A 24,285-nucleotide genomic window follows, 5' to 3' on the forward strand; every position below is an offset into this window, starting at 1 on the left:
AAGGTGTAAGCTGGAAGCTGAATAGTATATTTCTAACAAAATGCCTCTATTTCACACATACAATGTCCTTGCTGATGTAGCTGAGCAAAAATTATGTTTTTTCCCCAAAACAAACATGTACTTGTAAAGCAAGCAAATGTTTTTGTGGCCTTAAGTGATCATATGCCACAAAAAATGTAAAAAAAAGAAAAAAAAAGGTTATTTTTTGTGGAGGAAAATCTTCTTACTTTTTATTTTAAATTTCTTTTTTAGCCTGTGGCTATAACAATATTTCCAGTTTGGTTTCATTCTGCAGTATTGGTACCACACTTGAAACTAATATGTACAAAATGTTTATAGAGACAAACAGGAGGGTTAATGCAGTACAATAGAGTGAACCTTTATTGTTAACTCAGGACAGTTATATTTACTATTGGAGTTAACAAAACAACAAACTACAGATTTCCACTTCGTTTTCACTTCTTGTGATTATAATGTAAAGGATGCAGATTAAAAACACACAACCCTTACTCCGTGCAAAGACCTTCATGTATTTTATAGGTAAGCTAAAGCTAATCTGTGGTATCAGCAATTTTAGTATGCCTCAAAGTTTGCCTTTTCAGTATAAAATTCCCTGTTTGTGATACTATCCGACAGTGCAGCAAGGAAACACACCGACCTTTCTCACTAAAAAGACGACAACAAAACACCCACTTGATTTGTCTAAATTGGACCAGTGAAGCCTCGAGTTAGCATTGGCTGAACTTTGGAGGGCCCGCTGGATTTTGTTCATGATTTTCTTTATTTGGGTTGTGTCGTGAAAGGATGCTGTAATGTGCAGTGTGGACAGGAAGTCAATGACAGTGAGCAATAACCTTTTCAGTGTTCTATGGGCATTTGAATATTGTATTAACCTGTCCTTGTAAACTTTGGTTGTTCCACAGTTTTACTTTAAGCGTTAAAGCTCTTACTCTACCACTTATTACTGATCTTGCTGAGGTGACATTTATTCTGGGATTGATGTGAATTGCACCTTTGTAGCCAATGTTAGAGAATCAGATCCAGTCAAGAATTAAAAAACTGAATTTACTGTTGAAGGACTTGTCCTCACCTCAGCTGGTCTTTGCTTTCTTACTGCTGTCTAACTATTTTATTGCAGCAGTGATTTCTGCTGGGAGCACCCATATCATAATGCAACAACAAATAGTACAGTTTGCTATGTCCTTAAATGTAATTGAAAAGACAAGTGACCAGTGAGAAAAGATTAGTGAAAAGCTAGTAATGATGATCAATTGCATATTGCACGTTTCTGCCATGACCATGCAAACGCAGCTTTAACGTTGTACTTTCCTTCTTTCTTATACTACTGCTATAGATGTTTATGGTGACCCTGGAGTGAACCAGCAGGTACAGGGAGGGGAGGTCACAGGGGTCGTAATCCTTTTGGACCTTCCGACTCCTCTCCCTTGTCCCGTCGAGAATGAAGAGCCAGGTCTTTGTAGAGAAGAAGCTGTACTACTTAAGGCCATTGGCTTTTCAGACTGGCCGAGCGTCTGTGCCCCCTCAGGGTTGAAGACAGGGAGGGCAGCAGAGCCAAGCATTGCTAATAGATTCATTAAGTTTCCATTGAGGTGGCTTTGTAGTCAGTTTATCCCCTCAATGAAAGAGACATTATATGGTATTAGGGCACACACAGAGCAGGCAGGCAACTCTCTCTGACTCTCGCTCTCTCTCTCGCAGGCAGACACACACACCCACAAACACACACAGAGCGTGAGAGAGAGAATACAATCACCTCACTTCTGATAGAATGATGAGGAATATATTCTATAAAGAAAAAAAAAAAACCCAGAATCAGACATTTCAATAACTTACTATTAAACTGAATTTAGTTTTTCCATTACTATATTCTAAATTATTTTCAACCTCTATTTCTTTTAAAGGGATAGTTCGGTTTCTTTGACACGTGGTAACATGAGGTGTTTATCCATAATCAGTGTATGACCTACAGTAAATCACAGCCGGTACATCTCCAGTTTCGAGAAGCAAACAAGAGGACCAGCACATACGCTAAATGCTGTGTATTTGTGGATGGGCTCAGCAGCAAACCGTATTTTTGGCCCAGCTAAAAAAAAACAGTCAATATCAGTATAAGAGTACGCTGTATTTAGGTAATTTTTTCATCTTTAGTCCTTTTCAACAGTGAGTTGGAGCCTGTATTTTGCTCTGCTTTCCTCAAAGCTATCAGACTCCATTGATAAAAACTGTACTTTTTCCTTGTAGAAAATGGGGGTTGCTGGTTTACCACTGCTTCCATCGGTTCATTTGTTGTGCTATTGTGTGACCTCACAATGTTAAACACATTAACCCGTTAAACTTCAGTGTACCGCCGGCGGTACACTTACTAATTTGCATAGGAATTTAAAGAATGTCCGAAGGCTGCAAACACGATTATATAAACACTATACACCCATAGAAAGCTTAGATTGTCATGAATCCGCCGGTATAAACCACTTTCAGATGTGATTACCACAGCGGGTAATATAAACACATTTGTCCGACAAACAACGAATATCCATCCATCCGTTCTCTATACACGGCTTCAACGTACACAGCGCGACTCACATTTCCGGGTTCATTATTACACACAGATGAAAATATTCCACAAAAAACAGCCATAATCCAACCTTGGACATCCAGACAAAACAAGCCAGTAAAATATTTTTTCCAAAACATGTCTTGAAGTCGGTATATACTCCACGAATAGGTCGTTTTCAAGGAAATGCACCTCGCGATGCGCGTCCAATATCCCCTGTATTTCTCGTCATTTTTTTTATTTACAAATAGAATATTAGCGATTTTTTTGTACTGAAAATGGCTGGAATTGACTGCAGCTTAAGTCTAGTAACTCCAGTTTTCTAAGAGGTAAAATTGCTTTTATTAAGGAGTTTGGTGAAACTCAGAAAGGACTGTCTGACAGCAAAGATAGCAGTGAAAACATTCTAAATATAGTGTACACTGAAACTGACTGAATTTTTAAGTGGCTAAAATATGCTTGATTGCTGACCCCTTTCATGGCAATGCATTGCTTAGCTACTGTGGTGGTGGGGTTGTGATGTGCCAACAGGTAGCTACTGTAGGTAATATACCTATGGATAAAACCTTATGCATCCTCACTGCAAGGAAATTATCTCTTCAAGCATTTAGTTTGAGCAACAACTGATTTCATCCTTTTTGTTTGAGGTTTTTTTTTTTGTTAAATAAATGTTTATATTGATTCTGGTTATCGAAAGTAAGGATTTCTTGAATATAACTATGATTTTGAATATTTTTAGCCACTTAAAATTCCTTACTGTAGGTACTGTGATTAAATCAGAACTGTACAAGAGCTTAGGGGCAACTTGCCTGCTTTCCATATCCATGATTCACGAGTCTGAGATTATTTATTAATAACATTGACTCCTGTTCATTTTTCCTGTGTGAGAACATAGACTGTATAGTGAAATATGGATATAGCCTTTTGGTATGATAAGTGAAGCCAATGAGGAAGTGCCTTAACCCTGCATTCTTTCAAGGAGCCATCAGAGGGGGACATCTCTGCCAGGAAACAAAGTCCAGTTGTGTAGAGGTCAATGAGGAAAATGGTTACACTTCTCTATTCATTTATTATCTCAGTAAACATTTTAAGAATGAGTAAATGGTTTCAATGAATAGTGCCAAGTTTACCTCAGTACAGTATGATGCTTATTTTGTCAATATTTACAGGAAAATAAACGATAAAGCAAGTAATGTTTTAGAGAAGAATTATCTTACGATTGACAAATCATAACTTTATGGGTGGGAACGCATAGTGTAGTTGAGTACCTAATCAGATCCACCCCATGCCCATTATGTCTGTCTGTTTTCAAAATACCAACATGGAAAAGGCTTCAAACCAATGGGTGATGTGACACTGGCTTATCCATCTTTTTATATAATCTATGCTTCAGTCAGCACCATAGACATCTAATCAAAATCATCTAATGAATGCGTTCTTACATTAAATGAAAGGTTTTTGACTCTGGTACAAATTGCATTGCATTCCCCCAGTGTGGTCAGTTTGTTGAAGGTTCATAAAGACAAACCATCATTACTGTGTTTCTTGACTTGATAGTCGGTCTTCTCAGACTTCTCATGGAGGAGAGTCTTTCTCATCCACATAAACCATTACATACAGTAAATCCCATGAGTAGGTTTGATTGGAATCCATGTGGACTAGAACTAGGATAAAACAGGCTTTAAATGTGTGTTTGTGTGCGTGTGTGTGTGTGTGTGTCTCACTGAGTCCTACACTTCAACAGTTGATGTAGATTTTTCAGTAACCATACGAATGACTATCATATTTAATGCTGTGACTTTTTCTGTGTGCTTGTTTACAGCAATGCTTCATCTCCCTTGGAAGCTTTGAAAAATGTCTGCCAGCACTTCACTATGACCCTGAAGCTGGCTGAGAACCAGAGACTTGCCCAGGAATATGGTGACACCACTGTGTGTGATGAACACTGGGTTGTAGACCAAACACCACTAGAGCAAACTCCGCACATGGACAGTGTCATTGCTGAAAATTGTACTGAATTCCCAAAAATGAAGGACAATAACCGAACACCAACAGTCTTTCCAAGTGTGGACAACATCAGATGCAGCTACTGGAGTTTAGAAGACAATCCAGCTGCAGAGAGTCAGTGTGACGCATTAGACAGCGTTACAGTGGGTCCAAAGACAGGACCGACAGTTACCAAAACCAACTGTGACAGCATTCACGTCTTTGCAACAATGGGAAAAACCAACTCCTTCAGTTTTGATAAATCACCTGTGCTCAACCATCAAGACTCAGACCTGAAAAAGTAATTTGCCAAATATTTTATCTGAGCCAATGATGTCAGCTTCTGTACATCTATCCCATTAAACACTCCACTATTGATGACAGACCAACTGATGTAAAGCATGTAATGAAAGCCTCCAGATTATTTCATGGTACACAACTGGACACTGATGACTTCAAGCAAACACTCTGTATTTTATACAATTCTTTTTGTAGCAGCTCAGCGTTTTATTAGTTTCTGCTGCAGCGCATTTGTCATCATTGGAGCCTCCTCTATTTGATTTACATCAGAAGATGTTGAAGACCTTATTCATTTTAACACGCAGCTTTATCATTAACACTGTGCTATCTTTGGGAGGACAATAGATCTTTGATATGAGGGTTGGCTCTGGACATGCTTAAACTCTCCAGAGTCCTGCTCTCCAGATGTCTGCCCAGAAATAAATTCATGTTTTGAAGGATGAAGGTGCTATGACATCATGTATATCCCTCACTATGTGTGTGTACTTAACTGTGTGTGTGTTCTCTCTGGAGCAGCGCAGCAGCAGTCGTGATTCAGCAGTGGTGGAGGAAGTACAAGGGGAACATTAATGCTCCCTCCTTCTCAGAAAAGGGAGGAGAGGGGGGAGAGAGAGGAGGAGATGGAGGAACGCCAGAGTCAGGACCTTCCTACATTAACAAGAGAGCTGTTGGCCGTGACTATGCAGCAACTGTCATCCAGGTAAAACCTTTGGCACTTTGTCAGAAATTCAAGCGTTTTCATTTGGCTTACTGTACAGGAGGTTAACTCCAGAGAGCGGAGTTCAGCTGTTTGCTGCCTTGCTATATCCAAAATATACCACCTCTTGTACTGTGCCCTTTTTCAGCAGCCTACTAAACCCCATTATCCCAGTGAAAACACAGACTGGTTATCCAGGATAGTTGATATGAACTCTTTATTATCAGTCCATTTCCGTCCATCTGTCCATTAGGCTATTATGTCCATGGATACATTCAAAATCTAGTCATTCTCCATTAAAGCAGCAACTACTAATATTATAACTGTCAATAGTTGTTAAGTTATGTTTTCGGTTCATCAATTATTTAGCTAAAATGTAAAAAAAGAGTTAAAAATACTTTTTCAGTTTCCTTCTTAAAGTTATATTTTCAAAATAGATTGCTCATTAACCTGCTCATGTGTCCTTATTGCTATGACTAGAACTTTCCAGAACTGTGGCTGAAGTCTGAAGTCACTTTCACTTTGTTGATACCTGGAAATGTCCATTTTCTGCTTTGAACATCAATCTTCAAGCCTCAAACGTGCTCTGGAAGCTTACTTGGCTAATCCTCTGCACAGAGGTGTAAGCTGCTGTTCTGAAAAACATGCTACTCAACACCTCTCTCAAATCCCTTCTCAACACAAAAAGTGTTTGATGAGTCCTTTAGGGCTCTCCAAGGTAGAATGTGGGGGTTGTAGTGTAGCAGAGTAGTGTGTGTGTGTGTGTTGGGGGGGCTATGGAGTGATTAATCAGATTCCAAAGAAGTGCAGTAGTAAGAGTTCTAGAATTCCTGCGCGGCTCAACTTGAAGTGGAGCGTGCCCCCCAGCCCGCTGGGAATTGTAGGATTTAAAGGCACATTGGAGCTCCATTTGTCTCTGAACAGCCTGGAGTCATGCAGAGTTCAGAAAGCAGAACACTCAGCAATTAAAAGAGGGGTTAACATGTTTTATCTCCACAATGGGATAACATGCAATATTTACGTTTGCTGTGTGATTCATGGATAGTTTTCTACCATTTCTTTTCTCGGGTACCTCCAGGCATTTTGGAGGAGCTTCACTCTGAGGAGGAGGCTTGCATCTGCTCTTGCTGCTGTCAAATGCCCCGGCGATGGAGAGGATGACACTTTTGAGGAGGTGGATGAATTTGTCTTTGATGAGGTATGCACACAAGTTCATGTGTTCTTCACTTTCATGGTTCAGTAAGTTCCCCACCCCACGCCCCATCAGACACACAGCCTTGCACAGAGGTTGATGCATCAGTGCACAAAAGTGTGTACACGTGTGCACACATGGACCTACACACAAGCACAAAAACCTGTGCGTGCATATATGGAAACAAATAAAAACTTACAAAGACACGGAACAATGTGGAGATATTTTCTGTACATACATCTGTCGCACACACATCGAAAACGTATTCAGAAATCTCGAGTTGCCATTTTATTATCTTCAAGAAAGTAAAAAACTTTACTATTATGTTTTGTTATGTACAGATTTTACCGTCCTGAGTATGCAGTCTCCTGTATGTATATACAGATGCGTGGCAAATTAAAGAAAACTTGAACCCTTGACCCCTATAGTGAGATGATCTGGTGACTCTGACATGGTTTAGGTCCACTGGTCCTCAGATGGAAGGATCACTGCTAATTAATACAAAGTAGTTCTGAGCTGCCACCTATATCCTATGGTGGAACATTTCTGACATGAGGATGGGGGGGGTTGCCTGTTCAGAATTTCACTTAATGGTTTGATAAGGATGATGTGAATCATATGCTATGGCCTTCACAGTCGACGGCTCTAAACTTAACTTGACACCTATGGGAGATTTAGGACTGAAGTGTTATACTGCACACTCCACCACCATCATAAAAACACCAAATGAGGAAACTATTTTTGGAAGAATGGTGTTGATCCCCCCCAGCAGAGACCTGAAGAATCAGTGGCACTGATTGATTAGTGCTAGAACTGTTCTGGTGGCATGTTGAGGCACCTTACTTGACATTGTATGTGGCAATTTCCTTCAGTTTGTCACCCATCTGTGTATTATGTGAATCATACAGTGTTATGCTTGATTCGAAAAATCTTTTCTTTTTGACTTTTAAAAAGGCAGCACTGGAGAAACATTGGGCTCTAACCCTTTCTGAGGACTCACCTGCCACACACTACCCTGTTTCGGAGCAGCCACTATCTCTGAAGGTAAAATATTTTATTACCTATGATAAACTGAATATAGTAAAAGTGGGCAGCAAATTTTTGGAATCACCAGCCGCTTGTCACGTCAATATGAGAGTTATTTTTTTCCCCCTGCCCCTTCCTCATATTGCTTATCACCTCCTCCAGGATTCATCTCACCCTCCCTGATTGATGTTTAAATTTATTCTCTTGAAAAACAAAATTGTTTCCTGGAGGGCTGAAGGTTGCTCAGCACCAGCAGATGTCACTTTTCACGCTGGCTGGAGTGTCGTCCTGTTTTTTCTCTCCATTCATTACCTCTCATTGGATCTTTTCTTTGGAGCGTGCTCAGTACTGTACATCATGGTAGCCAGTTTAAGCCAGCTGATGCGGTGCAGCTGCTGGTGTGGCTGGCCTCAACGTGTTGACACTGACACACACATCAAAGGCAGAGATGAACAATTTAGTGCTTTGACAAAGAGAGAATGGAACCTGGAGAGTAATTAAGCTGTTACTTTGATTTACATATGAGCATTCCATGAGTGTGAAAATTCACTTTTTAAAAAGCTATCTCCCTAATACCAAAAATGAAAATGTCCACTTGAGTTAAATGTGACTGGATGTCATTTTATACATTATATGCAAGCTTCCCAAAGGTACACAGCGAAGATTATGTTCTCTAGGCAGAGCTTAAACTCTTTTTTTGTCCACGTGAAGCTCCAGCAAAGCAACCTACTGAACACACCTCAAATGACAGTCCAGTTTTTATTGTGGCGGATATAAAGTTTTCTAACACTAAAAACTTATATGTAAAGAACCACTCCAGTAAATTCATAACTTTTTATTTATTTTGGAGCAAATACAAATATTTCCTACGTTGTATGCTTTGATTTAAAATAAACTGATTGAAATTAAAGATGTACATTTTTGCTGATTTGTATTTGTGTTTCAGCCTCTTAGTTCCTGTCTTAATCGCTCCCAGTTCATATTCCCTCCACCACTTGTACAGAGCCCAAGACAGGCCTGGGTATCTGGGGAACATGTGGACTTGGCTGCACAAAGAATTTCACCAGAGATTTCCAACAGGTAGAATAATCCTAAATGTTTCCTTAATCTGCAGTTTACCTAATCATTTGGCAACATTAGATCCAGATAGAGGGAAAAAAAAGCAGCCTCACTCTCTAAGTTTCAAACCAACAAAAAAGTTTGTTTTAAAGAGATACTCCCCTCTGTTAGTTTTTCTTTCTTTTTTTTTTTAATTAACGGTTGTTTAACTGATGGTTTTCCCCCAGTACTTTTAGAAATGTGATCATACAACAGTTACTGAAAAAAACCCAAGTCTGAATCCCACATTACTCAGTAACTACAGACCCGTTTTTATCTCTTTATTTTTTTCATGGTGCATGATGGAGTCTTTTCAGTTGATTTAATCTTGCTTAAGAATAGTAGCACTACTTTTGGCTAGTTTTGCAGTTTCCCTGCATGTTCTTTTAATTGCAGATAGACATGACTGCGGAGTCCAAGCGATTTTAGATTTGATCACTGCCTTTGTCTATCATTCAATTCTTCTTCACTATTTAGAAACCTGGGTTGGCTTTAAGTGAACTTCTCTTCATCTATTATACTCATACATCTCCAATAAAAGCTGGACTTCAGCCATAGCAAATGTCTGTTCCTCTATTGCCAAATGTAATTGGAGTGTAATTGTACTTCCACCAGCATGCTTCACAGTAAAGTTTATTGTTTGACCAAAAACATTAAGAATTCCAGTCTTAATGTTTTCTAAATTCCAGTCCATATTTAAGCACACTGCATCATTGGATCTTAGCAAGCTGGTATAGAAAGAGACTGAATATAATAAGAAGCTTTTTGTGCGGATTACTCTTGATAATCAGTGGATATCACTGATAGCATTCGTAACATTACTTCTGCTGTTTTCTCTTGGTGTATATATGTGTAATAACATAAAATGTAAATTTGTAAATTTCTGTGTTTCTTGCTGGCTTTTTGAGGACCATAACACTTTATGATTTCAGAATCACATCTCCTCCTTCAACCTCAGTGCTTAGTGGTCTCTCCGAAAGATCAGAAAAGATTATGGAAGAATGGTAAATCATCATCTTTTCATACACGGTATCTTCCCAACTACAATTTGTGTGTGTTGTCATTTCGTTGAATGTGATTTTCTGTCTTTTCTTGTGGTCTCCAGGGGCTTCACTGACAGCCACACAGCTCTTCTGATGCTGAAGAGAGCTCAGAAGATGAAGTCGAAGAAACAGCAGCAGAAAAAACACAGGGGTGAGTATGTTCAGGATAGGATACTTAATGATATACCATATGTACTAAATATATTACTTAAGGTTTTCTTCTTAAAATCCCTCTCTGGTCATTGATTGAACACCCATAATCTCATCTCTGTGTATTAGTTACCTTTTCAGAAATCTGTTATCTTAACCCTCGTGTTGTCCTTACCAATAAATGTTGTTGCCTTGTCTGAAAAAAAGTCCAAAAATTCAAAAAAAAATTCTCCAAATTTATAAAAAATTGCAAATTCTCCAGAAAGAAAATTCCTGAAAAGTTTCCCTAGAAAGTTTTATTTTTAAAAATAAAAAATCCCCAAATTTGACAGTGACATTCACTGGATTTTGGTAGATTTTTTTCTGAATGTTCTTAAACATTTTTTTTATTTGTTTTTTTCCACCAAAAAATGTTCAAAAATTTCCTAAATCAATTCTGAAAATGTGCAAGTTTCCACTGTGGAAATATATACTTTTTCCCCACATTTTTAAAACTTTAAAAGGGTCAATTTGACCCACAGGACGACAGGAGGGTTAAGGCAAAAAAAAAAATCCTTTCCTGCTTTAAGATTGCATAAAATATCACTTCCATCCATTGCTTCCATTGGCATGTGTATTCAGTGCAGTATTCAAACCAGAAACTAATTCTGAAGAAGAGTAATGATAGAAAAAGCCTCATCCTGCAAGGTGACAAAATTGGTTCTTGGGGTTTGTTGTGTATGTTTTTAGACTGTCATGAGTCGCAACTTCCAGGGCTAAAAAATGATGCCGGTGCGAAAGTACCAAAAACTACAGTTCTTTGAATGGCTACTTGAGGCTGGCTCAAAGAGTTAGTCAGTCTCCATACACCACCATGTTCAAATGCCTGACTTTATAATAGAAGTAAACCAGTCTACAGCCAAAAGGGTGATTTCTCTGTTCATGACAACTGTTATTTAGCCATTTTCTTACTTGATGAGAGTTAAGAGGCTGCCTTGATAGCAGCCCTGACACCACACTAAGATTCAAAACCACTGTTCAACAAACTTATTTGTGATGTCACAGAGAGTTTAACTATGTTTATATGCTGTTTATGGACTGTATTTGGTACGTTGCCTTTTTCACTCATGATGTATCTGCTAGCATATAAAAAAAACACCATGATGGCATGTTAACAAACTAAAAAGTTGAATTTCACTGGAGGGGAGGGCATTAAGTCACCTCAACTATAATGCTTCTATTGTTCAATAATGCTTCAACACCAGAACTAATGTTTCCTTCTGTTTCCTCATTCTTAATCCTTGTATCCCTCCCTATATGGAAAGAACTCATGTAGGGAGATAAATCTATTTTCTCAAAGGGAAAAAATCCACACTAATTTTTGCCTGTTGTCATTCTCATCGTTGTTCCTTCAATCATGTTTCAACAGCAGTGACCCTTTCCACCCCATGTATGTTAACAAGCCATAACAGACAGCAGAAGTCAGGACCTGTCGCCTCTTATTGGGCCTTATTTGAAAGCCTGCAAAGGAAACAACGATTGCCAAGAAACCTCTTGACAAGTCATCTCGTGATGACTTTCATTCCGTTTCATTGTAGTGGTTGAGTAGCTGCAGTGAAAGGTGACCTCACCTCTGCTCTGCTCCAAGAAACAGGAGTCCTGCCACAGCTATCATGCCATGGTCATGTAGAGGAAGGCTGCTCTTTGATCAGAATTGCAAATGCATGATTCCATTAGCAGTGCTCTTGTCATCTTGCTCCACCGACACACAGGTCTATGTCGGCTATAACTCCAAATGGCATCTGCCTCAGTGGAACCAGAGCGCTGTTCTAATATTTTCCGAATGTACGATTCTGGTTTTCTGCTTCTGGTTTTAGGTCTGCCTTGTCCTTCTTTGACCCTCTCTTTCTTGCTCATAGATCCCTTTGTCCGTCTTGCCTTGTTCAAAAACTGCAATTACCAAACTGGTCCAGTGGCGGCACGGAACAGGCTTACACGACACGACGGAAATTATGTAAAAGGTAGGATGTGGGACTTGGTGCACATTTACTAACCCTGTATTATAATCTTTAAATTCTTTTTTCTGTTTTGGACATGCTTATTATTCTTTATTCACTCTTTGCTCAATGATCAGTCTGTACAAGCGTGGGACTTACACATACTTTGTACTTGTGGCCAATATATGAGCATGTGCGAGCCCTGTAGGACTTCAGAATCTATCTGCCATTTGTAAGTGACAATTGTTTATGAAGCATGTCAATGACAGCATTTCCAGTCTGTTTCAGCTTGGGAATCACTTTTATTAAGAACTCTAGATTTGAGATGAGAGCCAGGACGATTATTTCTATTGCTTAGGATTAGGATGACATTGTATTTACCAAAGTTGCAGAGATCTGTGAGTACAATGGTATTGTTGCAACAAGGTGGGAATCACGGCAACCAATTTAGGTGCAACCAGCAGCTAAGTATTAGCCACTTGAACACTCAGTCAGGTATCTTTTTCTATAGTGTGTATTTCACAGAGCAGGTCTGAACCTATTGCAGATGACATACTTTTTTTCAAAAGTTTTACACAATCTTCACAAGAGCCTCCAGACTGACCGTGGTCTGAAATAGATTGATCCGAGAAGAGGCAAATTTCTTCCTCCATCTTTTTCTTCTGTGGCCTGGTGCCCTGCCCTGAGGTGCAGAGATGATTTGGCATTGTGACACACACAGCCAGACTTAAAAGGGAGGGAAGTGCTGGAGGGAGGATGGAGGGGGAGAGTCTGCTTTTATCATGAGGGCCTGTCTCCATCTTTCCTCTGCACCCCAACCCGCCCCCACCCACAAGGGTCAAGGCCTCGCATCCAGAGAGCAGGACGCTCGCGGTCAGCCAGCAGTCAGAGGGACGCTGCAACCCTAGCATTTGCCAGCAGTCAGTGAGAGTGACTGGTCCAAGTCCAATGTTGCTATGAGCATGAAATAGCCCTTAATGAGCTCATGGGAAATCACAGTATATTTGCTTGTCATTTCATGTTATTGTTTAAGAAAAATTATGCAACCTTTAGCTTTAACTTATCTGCTTTGGGTGTAACATTTTAGTAATTTGTTAGTAGAATAGTTGTGAAGGAATCCCCTTATTTTTCTTAAAACTGAGTAAATGCTCCACAATGAAAGAGCAACTAAAATTTTCTTTCAGTGTTTTCAGATTTTTTAAAAGACTCTTTTTATCAGCAGCCACTAAATTGCCAAAGTTACAAGGCACTTATCTCTTTTTTAAATCACACAGATGGTTAACCATGTCAAAATAGACCAGCATTTTCTTCATGTTGGTTGAATTTGTTTCATGTAGAATTTTGACTCATAATTTATTTATGTGAAAAATTTTCCTTTACTATGGCATCATCATGTTATCTAATGTTTATTTAAACTGCAGGTGTATTATGTCAACTTTCCAACACCGTGATTACTGACATTGGAATCATCTCTGAGCACTATACTGCTATGGATAAGCTCTGTGCCAACTGGCGGCTGAGGAACAGTTCTATCCGAATGACCTATTAGATTACAACAATATTTCCAGCTCTGTTTTTCCAGTATTCTTATCTCTCCTCTCCACCCATGTCTTGATAATTTATCAAACTGCAGTGATTGCAATGAAGCATTTCATTGCTCCATTTCAAGGACTGAAAGGAAGCAGCTACAGCAGCGGATAAAGTAATGACAAGACGCTGGTCAGGATGTCATCTGTCCTTCTGCTTTGTACTTTGTATCCTCAGTCACATTTCTGATCCAACTGAATGGGATCCTATAAAAGGTGTAACTCTAACCAGCTTGATTCTGGAGGAGACGACTCCCGCTGCCTTTTTACAGGATGACCATGAGGCCATGGCGATGTTGGCGACAGAGGTGGTGTGTCGGGAACAGTCTTGTAGCACTGTGATCCTGGGTCCCTGTGAACAGGCCAAGGCTAAAATCCCCTTTTGCTCCCCTTGTCCTGACCTGTGTAAGACACCCCCTCCTCCGGATCCATCCCCAGTGCCCGGGGCCTAGCCAGCCCAGCCCAACCCGGCCCAGCCCAGCCAGTGCTCCCCGACAGGGGCTAACGTTTCAGACTTTGAGTCAAGGCCCTTCTGGAGGTGATTAGCCCCAAACCCATGACAGATTCTTTCCAAGATATCCGACGCGGCATGTTTATTTTATCCGGGCTCTTTGTGTGGATGTGCTGGACATGAGTAACCCACTTGAAATGGGTATCGACTTACATACCCAGAGAGAGAGAGACACACACACATAGAACAGTGCAGAGCCACAAGAAAATTTCTTTTAAAGGCAAATATAGATATGCTTTTCCCTATTTTGTATGATTTGTATCTTCAAGTGCCCGTGTGCTGCAAATGTTGAAGATGTTTTGTGCCTCCAATGTTTTCTCCTCATTTCTACTCTTACTTTCCACTCAACCCCCCGAGGCAAATGCACACTCCTCCAAGCTTCCTCTTCCATCCAAACTGAGATCCAGCCCCACCAAACATCCATCCTCATGTCACAGGGACACAAGGGTGTATAGTTTTATTCCAGATTGGAACCCCTTCCTCCTGAGCACTTAATTTGATTTCACACTTTAAGTCATCAACAAAGTCAAACTGAAATACAATCATTTTGTTTATCACCGATCTTCCAAAATAACTTCATATTAGACTATCTGCCACCATTCACATGCATTCAGTTTCACCCCAGTAATCTCTGATCTTTTATGTATTTCAGGACTCTTTCCTCAGAGTATATATTTGAGATGCACTGGCACACTTGATAAACATACAGAACCAATGTACAGTGGTGCAGCAATCTGACTCTCTAAAAGAGACAGACATCCAACTAAAAACACTGAGTCAGTCAAATTTCAGACACGCTCTGATTCTTCTTCCACTTAGCAAATGCCATGAAAACATAATTCTTTATATGCTTTTCATGATGTTATTCTTTATTTTCCAACATTGTGACATACACACAAACTATGAAGCGAAGGAAGGGTTAGCATTACTCGAGCTGTTTTATAGTCTCATTGGCTGAGTTCAGTCTCCTTTAGTGTAGGTCCAGTACAAGTCTTCATGAGAAAATAGACAGCCAAGGTGCTGAATTCCGTCCCAGAGAAACTGTCTGAACATGCGTGCGTTAAACATTTTGAGTTTTGATGTGTTTGGACAGCACCCCGTTTGAACTAGTTCTATTGGAGCATAACCCAACCCTTAGGATGACCCACCATTTGATCATGTTCTTTTCAAAGCAGTGGTGTTTTCCCATAACTGACAAATGGTTGTTAAAATAATTAGTGATAAAAATGGCAACAGACAACTTTTCAACCTCCCCACCGCTTGCGGTTTCAAGTGGTATTGCTGTTGGCACTGCTGCTGCAAAGACCAGATTACTTTGAGTTTTCCAACAACATGAAACACGAAATGATCAACACCACTTGGGCAAAAACAGGGAAGAAAGACGCATGTTCAGTGAAGAAGTGAAAGGAAATAGATAGTCCTAACTTTATATGAAATAACCAGATAGATCGGTTATTGCTTTTAGAATTCCAATCTGAAATAAATTCCCCAATTTCAGTGTTATGATAAAGGCAGAGCAAAGCATCTAGTCGTGCAGGTGGCAGGTTTTGTTTCTTACTGATCTAGTAGAAAGTAAGCCAACTGAATGCCAGTTTTGAGTCCACAGAGTGAATACTAGTCCAAGGTTTGTCCTCATTTATGATGGCTTCTATCCCTCTTTGTCTTTGCTGACAATGGGATTTTTTTTTCTTTTGCCAGATAGAGTTTCCACAGCTACTGCATTTGCTCCACCATTTCAGCTAAAACTACAGGTTGCTGCTGGGGCCATCCTCCAATTGCCAATGCAGTGCATTTGTGCTGTAAACTGAGCTTTCATTTTCCTGACAGATTTCATGCCTAGCAGCAGACAGAACTGCACTGTGAAAATGAAGCTTCTAACAAACCAATGTCACCGTAGCCATTACACTGTGCAGTCAGCATGTAGTTCATAATGATATGTTAAAGCAAAAAAAAAAAAACATGTCTACTGCCGCTTTTAGAGGTCAGTTTAGTGTATAACTACTTGGGTATTATTTTTGTTTTATTTTCATAGTTTAAACAACCCAAACCATTCAACATATTTGAAAGAGACAACAACATTTTACCGGCCTCTGTCTGCTTCAAATTAGGTTCATGGACATGTTTGTGGAATGGTGGATAGAATAGTCACCTAACAGCACATGAAGCAAACTTTTGGGGGTTAGAAAGGGGGACAAGCTGATAGTCACATCTACACATATGGCCAGATGTGCAGAGGTGGAAAAGTGGGCTAAACATTCTTTCTCAACCTCTTCTTTCATTCATCAGACATCTCCTTCTGTCACTTTATAAACTGACTTTGTCTTTTGTAAACCGACTCTGGGGGTCTCTACTTTTACTGTGTAACGCAGAAGTATTACCAACATTACAGGTGTGATCACTTTCTGTTTTATATAAAATGTAGTTTAGATGACTTGGCGATGGTTTTGCTATATTTACAACCGGATTGTTGAATTTTTTCTGTCATGTTGGATGATTGCTTGTTTTTCTTGCTGTATCCTGTTGCCATATTTCAGGAATTATTTTTGTGAAGGCAGATTTTTCCTTAAATATGCCAACAAGAGATTCTTATTCACAACAACACACAATCATAGTCATACATGACACTGTTTAATTTCTTACTGGGATCTGCACTGGCTCTGATCCATTGCATGTCATTTGTTTCTGCCGTGAGGTTGTAGAGAAGGAGGCTGTCAGCGTTGTCTCTCCCTCATCTCTGGTTTCCTCTGGGCCACAGCCTCCACCCTCCTCCTCTCCAGGTCTCTGATATTGAGTCAAAGTTCTCCCCTCCTCAGTAGGGACCAGATCACTTAATGTGCTTAAGAGCTCCCCTTAACAGGCGTGACTCCTATAGTCCCCCTCCTGATGTCCTGGAGGAGGACTGGAGGGGGATTTAGGAGGTTGGAGGAGGTCAGGAGGGAGCTTCAGTCGGGGGTTCTGAGGGGAAAAGGGAGAGAGGTCTCTCTATGTTACTGGAGTGCAACGCAAATGTGAACATTTTTCATGCAGCTCATCTTATATCACTGTGTGCACCCTGAGCATGTGTTTGCTTCCACATGCGACAGTGCATTCACCATACAGTGAGTCTGAATTTATCATTCAAAATCTTTGCAATGGATGGTCTAACCAAATAAGATTCTATGATATGACTGATAGATAAAAACTGTGAGAAGGCAGGCAGAACCTTTGTTTTGGTCATGCGTTGCTGTTGTATGAACGGGATTTGAGCAAATTGCTTTTTAAGAAACTTTTTTTTAAAAAAGTTTTTAGGACTGTGTATGCTCGGTCTCTTGTATTTTCAGCTTTGGGAAGTGCAAGTAGCCATTTCCTGGCCTTTGCTGCCCCGGGGGGAAGCATCTATCACTTGACATTTTTAGTGAGGCTTCTCAATTAACCCATGAAAACTGTAAAGCTTTTCTCTACTTTTTACAACCCGGCAAAAGCAAGTAAATGGCTTAAATAAATGCATCATTAGTTCCAGCATTGAGCTGTCAAAATTCATTATCAGTTTACACTCATTTACGGCAGCATTACTGTCAGCGCAACATAAATGTTTACTTTGAATTACGACCTTATTATGGGATTTCAGCACAACTCGTAAATCGGCAGGCTTTCAGATTTCTCTCCTTAACTAACTTTTGGAACATTGCTTGGGCTCAATTTTACAAAGAACCACAAGTCCCAACAATTGTTGGACAGCAGCAGAGCCTCCCCTGCTGCATCTTTCAGCAGCTTTAAACATATTATCGTAATGCCCTTGAGTCCCACAAACAAATACACAACCTTAAGCCCCAACATAAACTGTGAGAGCTTTGACTACTGATCTCTCCCAGCGCGGGGAAACCTGGCCGACAGTAATTACAATGCCACATGTCAAAGTTTGCCACACATCAGGGCCCTGAGCTGTTTATTTGTTAAACTTGTACATCGGTCAGCATCTGTTAACACAACTCCGTCACTGCAGTATTGATTACGCCTCCTGCCATTTAGAAACATGCCGCCTTCTCTCCACCACTTGCTGATTAGGCAGCCTGCTCTTTCTTTGTTACCACTGTTTTCGAGAATGTTTCTTAACCGACAACAGGGATAAATTAACACCCTGTGAACTTTATTCGATGTCTTTCATCGAATACAGTTGGTGAGGCCGAGCTTGGCCTTCAGCAAGCAGAGAAGACGGAGCAAATGAAGCTGGGACAGGCACAGCAATGTCGACACTCTGAGAGGTGAGACACCTAGTGTGGGTCAGAATGTGGTATGTTGGGTAGCTGAAATTGCACTCAAACAACCCTTAGATTACCCTGCACCCAATGTAATTTATAATTTAACCCTGGCAATATTTAGCCATACACACGGTCAGATGTGTTTTTCTCTTTATATCAACCTGTTCAGGTTTATGAAATATCTATGTGATTTCACTATAAGTTCTGAGGATTATCCGCTGTGCCTGGAACAGTTCATAACATAACATTTGGATGTACTATAAACAGGAATTCAAGTACTATATATTCATTTCTGTTGAACTGGAAAGGTGCCATTTCTGAGAGTGATATTTTAGAAATTTGGCAAATACATTTAAAACTGGTAGCGTGGCTCTTTTTATTTGCCTTTTTCATTTAGAAAACAATATTCCTTTTGTAATAAATATTTGTTTGATGTTTTTTTTAACCACAGACAGTTTTGTAAAGGCACTTCTTGAAATTGAACAACTTTTTGAAAATGCATAAATTGAATTCCTCACACAAGATTCTCCTTCTTCATTAAAAAGACCATTATATGTTGGATGTTTGTCAAGACAGCATCAAGACGTCAGGTTTTGCATGAGTAAATGCTGCTTATTGAATGGCAACTGGCTTCCAAACTAGTAATGCTGCCACAAAATCATTTTGTACATGCAGGATTTAGGATAAACAGTGAGAACTTTTCTGCAGTCAGCAGATGAATTTGAAAAACTCTGCACAGACCTCATTCTGCACAGTAAAAGAAAACAAATGGTGCAAATGGAGAGAGGCTTTATTTTTACTTCTTGCAGTGTAACCACTGGATGTCTAACAGTGGCACTCAGTATGCAGACCCTCTACTACCCCGTCATACTAAAGAACTAGACATTAACGTGGTATCCATGGCATCTCTGTTTATTTTATTTTTATGTAAGAGTTAATTGCATTGAATGAGATCACTGGAAATTGCTGGATTGATGTGAAATTTGCAAAACACTAATAGCTTAAACATGTTGTGCTTTGTTCTCAGTGAGCATTTCTTGCCAGAGATAAACTCATCCATTCTGAGCGGAGGCAGAGTGCAGCTCGTTGTGAGTACCGTCCCCTTCTGTTTTCTTTACCCACGTGCTTCATCCACCTCATAAAATGACAGTGAATGTTGATTTGAATCACTTGCATGTATGTGAAGGCATGCAGTATTTACATTCAGCAGTCAGAGTCTCGTGCCGTAGGTCCCCCTCTCCCAGAGCCTGTCTCATCAGCTTCGATTTAAAGGGAGGAAAGGGGGAGGTGAGTCGGAGGCTTAGCTCCACGCTGACACTTTCAATTGGATCAACTGGCTGCAATTTCTTCGTTTCACTTGCAGAAATCCCTGTGTCACTTTGGAACAGTTTGCCTGGACCTGAGAACGATACTGATGCTCGTGAAGTCTTTGATGTCAGAAACCGCAGGTCTCCCTGTGCCGTTATGGAGCAGTTTGAGTTACGATCACTGGCAAGAGAAGCCGCCCCCTTCCTCCTGTTTCTTAGATATGTTCAGACTGCAGAGCCGCTGGTTGTTGAATGTTTTTCTAAATGCTGGACTGCTTGCGTGAGATGTGTCATTTTGGGCCTCTGTGTGTGTATGTGTGTGTGTGTGTGTGTGTGTGTGTTTCTCTGTGTGGTGTGTGCAGGCTGACCCAGCATACGCAGACTGTCATCACCACACCGGTGGATTGTGGGCCAACAGCAGTTTCTCTGCCCAGCCTTGCAAAGTGAAATGCTCGCCTCGCAGAAACTCCTTGGGTCATGCAAGTGAGTCTTTTTTTTCTTGCCAAGATGACGTGTTGCTGGGAATTATTGACTGGTCTCAATAATCTAAAAGGTTTGGGTCCAGAAAAATCTAGGGTAAAGTGTTCTGAAAAAGCAGGACTCAAACTCCTTAAACTGAATTATTTGTGTCATCTACTTTTTTTAACTTTATACTCCAGACAAATGATAGTGGAGACTTCTCTTAATTTGGAGATTATTTAGAAAACTTCACTAATCACTGCTAATTATTTTATACATGCATGCTGCATATATGATGAATAGATAAACAACAATATGGTCATATATCCAAAATATAATAGCAAATGTACTACTTTTTACAGTTATATTAAAGCTGACATGTCGAGTAAATAGCTCTTGTTTTTGCAGTGACAATAAAATTTACAGCTGAAAGTTTAAATTCAATACAAAACTGAGCGAAATGGCACATACATTAGTTTATATCCTATTATCTTTGTAGTCCCATTTCTTGTCAACCAATTGCTGAATGGGCACAAATCAGTTATTACTGCACAGATAGTCGATTAGGAGGACCAAATTCAAACTGCATGTTTTATTGTGCACGGTGTGTGTTTGTGTGTGTGTGTAAGTAACTCTACAGATTTTACATGCGTGTTCACATGTTTTTAAGTTTGCATACCTGCCCCCACGAGCCTTGGGTCACACAGAGCCGAGAGCGGGGAGTCATGGATAAAGGCCTCTGCTTATTCAGCCTAGACTCAGTCCACCGGTCGGCTGCTGTGGGAGGGGAGGGGAGCCACAAGGTCGGGCTGGGGACAGGGCACCGTGAATTTCTCCTCTGACAGGAAACGGGGAGAGAGAGTGGGGAAAAAAAAAAAAAATCTGTCCTTTCAGTGAAGAATGACTGGCCCTTCTGTCAGGGGAAGTGGGGCTCAGGAGTTTGAGTGACAAAGATGCTACTGACAGGCGGACAGCAGATGACCACATTAAACAAGCCCAGGAATCCGAGTAAAGGAGAGCCCTGTCCCCGGTAACGAAGCCTAATTGGATTCCGGTGATGATTTCAAAATGATATCCACGAGGTGCAACAGCAGCAGGAGCGAGTGTCTTTGTGCTCAGCAGGCACACTGTGGTTGAGAAAGAAAGCCTTTTTGTCCACATCGATGAAAACACTACTTATCTAAACTGTCCAGGGCAAATTGAGATATGAATGTATGTGTAAGGCAGGAACATTTTTTAAAAAAGCCAATTAGATATTTCATAACCTTAGAAAGGGCAGTCAATGGTCACAGTATTATGTCATCCAGAACTCCTATCAGAGGAAATGGGTTACTTGAGTGAGATTGTGGTACTGAGAGAAAATGAAATGGAGCTTCTGTGATGTAAATCTTCATATTGAGCGCACACAAATCAGTAAAAGAGAGTGACTCACAAAAACAAGCCCTATTTATTTAGGCTATAGAGGTTCTGTAGCCTTTGCCTCTGCAGTTACATACATGCATCAAAGTAAAGGTTTAAAGTCAGAGGGTTCACTTAGTTTGGCATAGCAGTAAAGGCAACATAAATACTCTATAACCTACTCTATAACCTGTTGCAATGTGATACTCACCACTTGCTGGGACAGTACCATAAAATGCGTTTCCAGGCTCACAAAATATTTTCATTACGTGCGCAGAGGAAACCACTTAAGTCGCATATCTGCTCAATTTTGTCCACTGTTCAGCCCTAATAGGAGTATAATGATCGAAAACAATTTGTTTGGTCACAGCGGTTGGTTCATTTGTGCAGCCGTTTGTTTATCTCTGTACCTTTAAAACAGAATGCACAAGTTGCATTGAAATTAGCAACATGTGCAACAAGTTCAGTGTTCTGTTTTTGATTTAGAACGCATCATTGGATAGAAGCTTTTAATAAACTAAATTCAGCCACCAAAGCTGGCCCAAAGTTTCTGAAAATAAACACAAAGGACTGCGGTGGTTTAACTTTAAACTATATTACGGCAAACCACGAGGAGAGGAAAAACACAGCGGCAACACTGCGGACATGCGCAGAATCAAAACCTAGAGAAGTGCGATTAGGCATGACTTGTGAGTGGAGCGATATTCTATACAGTGGGCCAGCTGTGCAGACATTTGGAGCTCGGTCAGTACCTGCGATGCGTCCCAGGCCTCCCACCTCAAGAACCCTCCCTGCTGTTTGACTCTCTGTGTGGGGCAGCCGTGGAGACCGCAGACTCTTGAGCTCTACACGTGGAATGCATCATACCCGGTAGAAGCGCTGCCTTTGTTCTGTGTGTTTGAAAGGCTTTGTACTGATCTCCAGGTGAAATGGAAGCGCCTCTGACAGAGCACACGTTTCTCCTGAGAGAACAAAAACACTGAACTTACCTGCTCACATTTAAGACTTTAGAGTGAGGTTTTAATATAATGCTGTCTTGAGGCAAAGCTGATTAATGCATAACATTTTCAAAAATTGAATATACTAAAGCATAAGTATTCTGATTTTTATAAAATAATAAAGTATCAACTGTAGTCAGCATAACTTGTATATTTCTTGTATATTAACTTTTTTTTTTTTTAAATGATTAGCTTGGGTTTTAACAATATGATTGAAATCAGCTTTAAGATTTTTTTTTTACTCAGCATAAAATAATGTCCTCCAGCTTTGGTATGTGGGATTGTGGATTGAAGTATGGGAGCAAATTTTCAGATTTCATTTTCCACAAAGGGGATCTGGTCAAACTAGCACGATGTCTTGTGCTTTATTGTCATGTTAAAAAGTTTAACTTTCATCATGTTTATTTGTAAAACACCGTATTTTGATTACACCCTTGTTGGAAATTTAGAGAAGAGAAGAACCTGAATTTACAGTTTATCCCACTTTTGTTGCAGCTGAGTCAACTGTTCCTTTAAGATCCCTATTTTGTGATATTGGTTACTGATAACAAGCTGTGTTATTGCAGGCTATAAATATGGTTGAGCACACAAAAAGACCATAGCTGGTCCATAAAAATGTATGCTTAGCATGAAATATATAATTTCTATAACCCAAATAAATTACCATTTGAAGCCCTTTGTGATTTCACGCTGCTCATTTTACACGTGTAATACCGACGCATTCCTCTTCCACTTTGTGTCCAGGGAAAGAAGTCCCATCTCCAAAGCGAGTCACGTCTGCTCCGTCAAAGAAGGAGCGCATCTCCTTCCGAGATAACCCTGTCCAACTGAGCGGCGGCTGGGGCGGAGGCAAGAAGAAGGACAGAGTGTACAAGTAAAACACAAACTCTTTCTCAACAACAGACCCTCTTTCCTGCGCCGATACGTCTCCCTGCAAAAAATCTGTACACTGAACCACCTCACAGCCACGGTGGATTTTGTTATCATGTAAGCATGCTGTCTTGGACAACAGAACAAATTTGATGTATTAAAATATTAAATCTTACATGTTTAAGGCTATTTCTTCAATGAAAAGCTGGCCTGTTTTATTTTTGTTTGTTTTTTTACTGCCTGCGCTGAATTCTCCCGCAGCTGTTCTTTTTAAACTCTGCTGAAAACTCATGCTCCCTCTTCTGAAAATTAATTAAGACCAATAGGACCTGGCCCAGCCCAAATAACTTGAGGCGCTTCCATTATGACCATTCTGCTCAAGTATCACTGCCTGAACTTGATCACAGCCAGCTAGCACTAAAACACATGGAACAAAGTCAGAAACCTTGAATAAATGACACGCTTCGTATGCAAATGATGGCAGGAAATAAGAACCGGGGCCTTTAATACCTGTGGATTCATGTTTCTTACGATGTTAAAATGTTGTTTCCGTGCTGATTTAGAAATAGAGTCTTGCTTCTTCCATTTCTTTTGTGCTCTCTAAAGAGTGAACTTTAATAAAGGCTGGAAATTTAAGTACAGTTTCCCTGTTCTGTGATTATATTTAGCTCTTGGTGAACTTGAAGTTACTGCTTTCATGAGCTGGGCACAAACATTGGTGTTAGCATTAGAATGTTGCTTTCTTTATTTTCACACGTGGATTATCATAGCCTTGTCTGTGTATTTGAATTTGGGGAGCTGAGGCGTCCGTCCACAAGCACTGCCCCACCAGAGGCAGAGAACCTCAGGCTTGGAGGTTCCTTGCTGGGCCGCTG

General features: G+C 40.2%; 1 protein-coding gene across 1 annotated transcript in view; it reads left to right on the plus strand.

Annotated features, from left to right (window-relative positions):
- Window positions 1–24,051, plus strand: part of lrriq1 (leucine-rich repeats and IQ motif containing 1) — a 30,803-nt gene extending 6,752 nt beyond the window's left edge. Inside the window, 12 exon segments of the mRNA XM_051952429.1 lie at window positions 4,398–4,862; window positions 5,378–5,561; window positions 6,637–6,756; window positions 7,705–7,794; window positions 8,723–8,856; window positions 9,807–9,878; window positions 9,980–10,068; window positions 11,966–12,067; window positions 18,294–18,381; window positions 19,406–19,466; window positions 20,048–20,168; window positions 23,285–24,051. Coding sequence (XP_051808389.1) covers window positions 4,398–4,862; window positions 5,378–5,561; window positions 6,637–6,756; window positions 7,705–7,794; window positions 8,723–8,856; window positions 9,807–9,878; window positions 9,980–10,068; window positions 11,966–12,067; window positions 18,294–18,381; window positions 19,406–19,466; window positions 20,048–20,168; window positions 23,285–23,418 — 1,660 coding nt within the window. The 3' untranslated portion in view covers window positions 23,419–24,051.
- The last annotated feature ends 234 nt before the right edge of the window (window positions 24,052–24,285 follow it).

This window comes from Acanthochromis polyacanthus, chromosome 8, assembly GCF_021347895.1.
Source record: "Acanthochromis polyacanthus isolate Apoly-LR-REF ecotype Palm Island chromosome 8, KAUST_Apoly_ChrSc, whole genome shotgun sequence".
In the NCBI taxonomy this organism is placed as follows: Eukaryota; Metazoa; Chordata; class Actinopteri; family Pomacentridae; genus Acanthochromis; species Acanthochromis polyacanthus.